General features: G+C 36.9%; 1 protein-coding gene across 1 annotated transcript; it reads right to left on the bottom strand.

Moving 5' to 3' along the window:
• Positions 1-3,791: 3,791 nt before the first annotated feature.
• LOC139740224 (eukaryotic translation initiation factor 3 subunit K-like) lies at positions 3,792-7,195 on the bottom strand (the record flags this gene model as incomplete). The annotated part of the gene is made up of 3 exons (XM_071650807.1): positions 3,792-4,962; positions 6,019-6,222; positions 7,129-7,195. Coding segments are annotated over 3 exons (303 nt in total), but the record flags the coding sequence as incomplete, so codon positions are not given.
• Between the last annotated feature and the right edge of the window lie 509 nt (positions 7,196-7,704).

Genomic DNA, 7,704 nt, shown 5'->3' with positions numbered 1-7,704 from the left:
TGTATGTATGTATGTATGTATGTATGTTTGTGTTTTCTGTCTACCAGTATATGGGTGTGTGCACACAAGTTTACCTAAGGTACTTGTGCAGTCACATATTTTACCAAACTTTGAAGTGAATTTTTCTTGCAAATAACAAGTTGTTGTACATGTATGCACAGTACTCTGCATTCATAAGTTGTCAGGTCATCTGGGGTGACCGTGCAAAGTTTCCCGAAGGTGAAATATACAGCACCTATTATGCATGCTGTTGGGCAAGTGCAGAAAAGATGACTGATGTTTTACTTTCCTCAGAATTCTGTGAAGCAAGATGAAGTACAATGTATAAAACAACAAATTGTGTATAAGTGTACCCATACTTTGATTTTGTTGGCTTCATGTTCTTTTTATGAGCACAAACTATAATTTGGTAAACGAGCAAATATAAGTGATGAACTGCAGTAGGATCAAAAGAATATAACTCGGCCATGTTCATGAATTCACTTGCTTGTAAATTGTATCATGTAACTGTACATGGCACAAGGCATTGTCTTTGAAGCATTAATGCGCGAGATTTCAGATATCCTGAGATTGAGTTTGCGTGATGGAATATACATGTGCACAAAGTTCACTTTATCTTACATGCAGATAATAAGATGTAATTTTCTTACAATAGGGGACAGCTGCCCACTCCTGCCCAGTACAATGTACATCTGTACAAAAGTGTACATGTTCATGTATTTTGATTTTGTATTTGCACGACTGTATATGAGTTTGGTTGCAAAGATTAAATTATGAAAATACATGTACACTGTTCTTTGTTTATGGCTCACATCTATGTATGTGCTGTGTGAAAGTACATTTATATATGTGTATATACAGTATGTCCCCCCCCCCCAAAAAAAAAAAAAAAAAAAAAAATTACAATCAGATTTTCGCATTGATAACACCCAATATGATTAAACTGTCTAAATGCTACTTGAGTCTTAAAATATAACATCTTAGCTCTATTTTGCAGAAAACCCCATTCAATTTGGTTATTGAAAGCAGTCACAGAGAAATGTGGATTGTTGTTAAAGCATGTCATGAGTCTGATTCTTCCACATTTAGCACTTCAATGCTCTTGTGTGTGAATACAATAGACAGAACTTGGAGGGAAGAGATTTTTGACATCCTGTACAAAACTCCTCATTTCTCTTTGACCACTGATGCAAATCGAATGGGGTTTTCTGTAAGATGTGGGCAATGAGTTATAGTTTCATACCCTGAATTTGTATTTAGATTGATTCACTATTTTTAAAGATATCATTGCGGAGGGTCACGTTTAATTTTTTTTGGGGACATGCGGTACATTGTAGAAACTAGCATCATTTTTTCATATTCAGGAAAAAGAAATTATTTAATGTACTATTTCATGTAATACATGTACGTATTTAGAGACTTATTGTACAGACATGGAAGTCTGTATAAAGAGGGGAGTGCGAGAGAGACGAAGAGAGACGTATACCCCACACAAACACCACGAAAGCTTGGTAGATAAATGTTATAAGCTAGCTACAACCATTGCACGCATCTTTCCTCTTCTTATATTGTAACGCGTGTGTGTGCATATATATGTATACATTGTATATATATATATATATACATGTATATATCAAAATATGAAAGTTCTGCGTCGGTGTGTAGTAAATAGATATCAATTGTAAAAACAGTCGTATAAACACCGCAGGAGCCAAAAAACTGACGTTTCGGTCAAAGACCTTTATCAAAGTCCAATTTTTTGGCTCCTGCGGTGTTTATACGACTGTTTTTACACTTTATATAGAAAAATTATGTATATATATATATATATATATATATATACAGTCAAACCTGCCTTAGCGGCCACCTCTCTATAGCGGCCACCTGTCTATAGCGGCCACTGAAAAATCCCCCCCGAGAGAAAAGCCATGTTAAAGACCCTGTGTATAGCGGCCACCTGTCTAACGCGGCCAGCGGCCACAAATTTTGTTTCCCGCGGTAGATTTTAACCTGTCTATAGCGGCCAAAAACACGATGGAGCCATAGCCGAGCTGATAATTCAGGGTGTTTTTCTGCTTTTTAGCCGTGCCAGTCATTTCTGGGCAACATTCAGTGATCGCCACCGTTGCATTCATCACTTATTCAGTCACAATAATGCACTAATTCATGACTGTGCACATGCTACATCTAGTGTGCTGTGCAACAATTTCTTAAACACCGGCATTGTTCTATGCATGATACACACGTGTGCATACGTACACACATAAATGTACATGTACATGTAGGCAATGCACACAAAGTTGGATTACCTGTCTATAGCGGCCACCTGTCTATAACGGCCACTTTTTCCGTATCCCTTGGGTGGCCGCTATAGACAGGTTTGACTGTATATATATATATATATATACATATATATAATTTAGAGTAGATACCCTTATTTCTTCATCCACACACAAATACAAAATGTACAAATTTGAGTATGTGACAACAAGTATTAACAGCATATTTTCAACCAAACAGATCCATGATCCAACATGCACTATTTCCTCTTCTCATTCATCAATTTGAATCATCATAATATAGAATGTAGTTATGTGAAGTACACTTTTATTGTACATCTGCACAGTTTGTACATTAGTTACACAAAGACATGTGCTGTACATGCTCGATTCCAAAAAGAATACAGTGCACTCCCATTATAACGATCAAGGTTATAACGAAATTGCGGTTACAACGAAATAAAATTTCACGCTGCAACATTATCAGCTCTGTGTTTTTTATTGTTCATTTGTTCGGTTATAACAAAATTTCAATATAACAAAAGAAAACTGCCGGTCCAAAGGACTTTGCTATAATGGGAGTCCACTGTAATGTCAAAGGGCTACATATGCACGTGTACCTTTACACTGCATATGCCATCATAGGGGAATTTACCCCAAGTATATGAGGATTCAGTGAATCTAGCGATACTAGCACAACAAATGAGACTGTATTCTCTATATATTTTTCCATAGTGGAACTACACTTGACTTGTCTCCCTATCTGGCAACGGCCGCTCTAAACTTTACAACTCATAACTTTTGAATGGATGTCTAATTTTCTTCAAACTTTACTCATATGACCTTTTTCTATTGCTGCATTCACTGAATCCACATAATATGCATCATAATTTGAGTAAATTCCCCTTTCTTCAACAAAGGTAAGAGGTTGTGGCGGGGTTAATGTTTTGTTCAACTAACTCTCGAACCATTAGCACTTACAATGCCCTATGATGCGGTCAATGTTTTTCATAGTTGTCTCTCACTAAATAAAATGCATGTATAGTGGAACCTCATTGTGAGGTAGGATATGGCGAGATACCTAATTTAACAAGGTAATTTTGCAGGTCCCATTCCATTTTGTATTCTTTTTAGTTTTTACTCTTGATTGAAAAAACAAACAAACAATACAACATGAAATTACAATGGTACTAATCTCCTCATTATAGCGAGGTTCCCCCAATATACTGTAGGAATGCTGGAGCTCACAGTAACTTCACTTAATTGCATCCAATCACCTCTTGCAATCTTGGCATCAATATGTTTCTGAGACAAGGGTCTTAAAATAGGTGTGAGAAATAAATAGTGTATACTTAAGTTTAAAACTATGAAGACTGTAAGTGATAATCTACATCTCCATTAAAGACCTCTTGCCTCTTCACAGGAAAAACACAGAAAAGCAAGGTATAAAGTTTAACTCTTCCAATCTTTGTATGTCAGTGTGGATAGTGCTGTATTTGTAACATACCCACATTTTCACAGTCGCAAAACGTCAATTATTTTGCTAATATTTTGTATGTTTGCATTTCATTGAATTTGTTGCTGAAGCATTTCCCAGTCCATAATATGCTCCACTGAAACAAGCCTTTTTAAAAGTCTCATTTTTGTAATTTTCCTATACCATGATACATTTTTGATGTACACACAAAATCATGTGTACCTTCGAAGTGCAGTTTGATTTGATGATCAGGCATCACAATCTGTTACACTGATACAAGTATAACTGTCATGCATGGGTTCATTACCCGGTACTTACTAACAAAAGAGAAATGATCAGGTGATGTCCTATTCATGAAACAAAGATAGCCTCTGTCAGCTAAGATTCACCGTTAAAACAGAAACTTTCCAGCATTTGTCCTCGTAATTACCCTGGCCTGAGAACTGTTCTGCAGTCTTGCCTGTAGACATTTTAACAACTCTCTGGATGAATTTCTCCTTCAAAACATGAACCTTTCAGCACCTACATGTTAAAATACCAAAACTTTTCTTTCCTTGTATACTATGCAGGTGGAGATGAGCAGTCTCAGTGCAAGCATTGTCCACTATTCGATTCCATGACTGGGTTTTTAAAATTTCATGAGTGCACATTAACATATCCCAATTCACATTCTAAATCTTACATGACTTGGCATGAGGTATATTTTGAACACAAAGTTTTGTTGTGGAATAGAAATTTGACATTCTGCAGGAAAATGCCTCTCCAAGAATCTTCAGTTATTTTCTAGATTACACCTCATCATTACAAGTTCTATGTGTCTGCAACTGCATACTTGCTCATTTCTGAAAGAGACTGTCGATTTGTTCCTTTTATGCAAGATGAAGCCATTCCAAACATGAACATCTAGTCAGGGTGTGGGGAATAAATGAATAACTGGTAATGAGGGACACATTGACACATTGTAACCTTTCATCACATAAAACCTGCTCTTGCAGAAACAACTCATTGTGAACGTCTTTCCACTTCATGGCAGAGTTGTTCATGCCACGCTAAGAATGGAGGGCACAGCACATTCCTGGTAGTACACATTGTTCACCTTTTTCCGGTCTTCTGACACACGTGCCTTGGGCTGGAAATGTTTTTGTTGTTCCATGAACTGCAACTCCTACTGCTCCTATTGAGATATCTTCATTACTGTAGCAACATCTGAAAATACACAAATGATGACTCATGTCAAAATAATTCCTTATAAATGCGTATGCATACATCTGTTCACATAAATAATGAATGGAAATGACAAAGGCCTAGCTTAATATGGTCATGGGAAGCCTTTAAAAGTGAAATGCAGACTGTACACTCTTTACATGTCATACATTTAAGTTGTAATATGCTAAAGTGGTGAATTTTTCCTCTTTTCATTTTTAGGGTGAAATCTCAGTGTACCATCAAATACAGTAATTGGCTAAACAGCAAATGTATGAATAAACTCACAGTGCCAACATTTAGGGCTGCTGTAATAAGACTTTATCATTGGAAGCTGTACTGTTTTGGTGCGCACTGATTTTAGCATACAAAATAAAAGTATCGGGTTCCGGCTTGAAATATTTGTTTCAGCAATTGTCGATATAATTGCTAATTGAAGTTATAACATTTCTAAATGACTTAAAGAATGATAAACAAAGACATAATGTATCCAAACAAGAAATTCTTCCCATATTTGTCTTTTCCCCCTTTTTTTTCAAAAGGGAAACACATGACAATGGATTGTATAGGTAGTTAAATCATGCATGACCAGCTTCATATAAACTTTCTATAGATTGCAAATCTATCACGTGGTGAATGTGCTGGTCATCCGATTACTTTGCTCAAAACTGCACTGATGCATTTTGTAGCTACCCTATTCGTTTACACAATTTGATATGTATTAAATGATTTGTGAAGAAATATAAGCCATATGCTTTTCCAGAGGCTGCCATCAAACTCAAGCTTCAGCTTTAGATGATGGTCTCCTGCATTTTGTATGTATTAACTCGATTGAATAATCAATGATTTTCCAATTGTTTTTGAATGATTATAATTCACCTATACAATATTTCGTTATTTGTACATTATGACTGTATTTTTATTCATCTTGTGTTGGATACAATATGTATAGTACTGGAAAATTGTTTGTTATGTTGTATATATTTTGTGAAATATGCAGTAATAAATCAAATCAAATCAAATCAAAACTGCTTGTGATCTTAGGTAATTGGGACTCACTGTCAAAGCCAATCTTCTCCGTGATGTTTTTCGTCTTGACACTCTCCTCCTGGTTGCAAATGTAGACCTGGTCACCTTCAAGTTCCTTCCAGTCATAGCTGGCCATCCATCTCTTGAGCTCAGTGTCATCAGTCAGTCCAAGGAGCTCAAGAAGCTGCTGCCTCTCAATGGTCTGGTAGGTGCTGTTGATGACGTGGCATATGACTGGAGTGGAAAAGGGGAGGAAGCGAAGAGCAGCAATTAGAATGTGGTGGGGAGGGGTGCGAACGACAACGTTGACAAGTAGCTACAGGCAGCTGTCACAGGCGTGGGGGGGGGGGGGGTGTGCACAGAGAGGAGAATTTTGGGACAAGCTCATCAAATTTAAGATCAACATGCACTCACAGACCCTCTAATGGCACAATCACATTTAGCATAATGCCTCAAAAAATATGTGATATTGTGATCTCTTGGACAAGTTAATAGCCACCTTTTGGGAAAAGGGGTAAGAGACTCGGTAAAACAATTGTCATATGCAACAGTGTCTCAGATCAAACTTAACTTTACTCAGATATTTGGGATTTAAATGCAATTCCATTTACAAGTGCATGATTGAATATTCCTCGATGTTGCCATTAACTCACCAATAATACTATAGGTTTCAACTCCTTGCTGAACATTTTGTCTTGAAGCTCAGTCCCTTGATAAAATTTGTTAGTCCCTATGTTTATCTTGTTGACATTGCCCCCCCCCCCCCCCCGAAAAAAAACAAGGCATGTGCAAAAATGTGTCTCGCCCATTTGCATAAAAGAAATTGTTTTTCTAACTCAAGGAAGTTCATTAACCCCGCCTATGACCTTTGACCTTGTGGTGACCTTTAACTCCCCAAGGGACATTTACCAGCCAAGTTTGGTCACAAACGGACATATAGATCAAAAGTTATGAGCCATAATCGAAACACGCCACAAAAACTTAAAAGTGGGCCCTAAAAGTTCATTGACCCCTGTCTGTGACCTTGACCTTGTGGTGACCTTCATATTTGTCAAAATGTGTAACTTTATATAACCACTCTTCCCTCCAAGTTTGATCGAAATTGAAGTCCTCAGTAGAGAGTTATTCAAGGCAACTTACATTTGCGGATAGCATTTTGGAAACCAGCCACTCCCTGAAACACATCTGGCCTCTCATCATACTCTGCCTGTAAGAAAATGGGTCATAAAATTGAAGTAAAAATCCTTGGGCTCCTCTTTACTTTCTCAACACAAGCTGTATAGTAGCTCACTAAAGAAAATGTCTCGCTGCCATCTGTGGACAATGGCAGCCAACAGAAGCAAAATGTGTACTATGCACTGGTGAAGAAATGACAGCAAACTATAATGGTTAGAGATGAAAATATCATTCGTTATCTCAATGACAAATCTAAAAGAGAAGCAAAGCACCAGCAGTGATATTTGTACATAGTTTATCAGAGAAGTACTGCATGTACTGCATGCAAAGACACAATTTGAGCCATATAAATAGCCCAGCTTAACCAGTACGATAGACTTATATACTACTTATTTGTTCATAAATATGAAGAATTTGAGATGTATTCAGTTCCTTTCATTGGGTATCTCAGCATTTTCTGGTCTTTGGTACATAATTTGTTTAGAAATAAAACAGAGACAGGTAGATGAAAGAATTGTGTATTTTATGGAATCCATTACA

The sequence above is a fragment of the Diadema antillarum genome, unplaced genomic scaffold (assembly GCF_040938485.1).
Source record: "Diadema antillarum isolate AM-2024a unplaced genomic scaffold, OU_Dant_1.0 seq00000843_RagTag, whole genome shotgun sequence".
Classification (NCBI taxonomy): domain Eukaryota; kingdom Metazoa; phylum Echinodermata; class Echinoidea; order Diadematoida; family Diadematidae; genus Diadema; species Diadema antillarum.
This window is presented reverse-complemented; position numbering and strand designations above follow the sequence as displayed.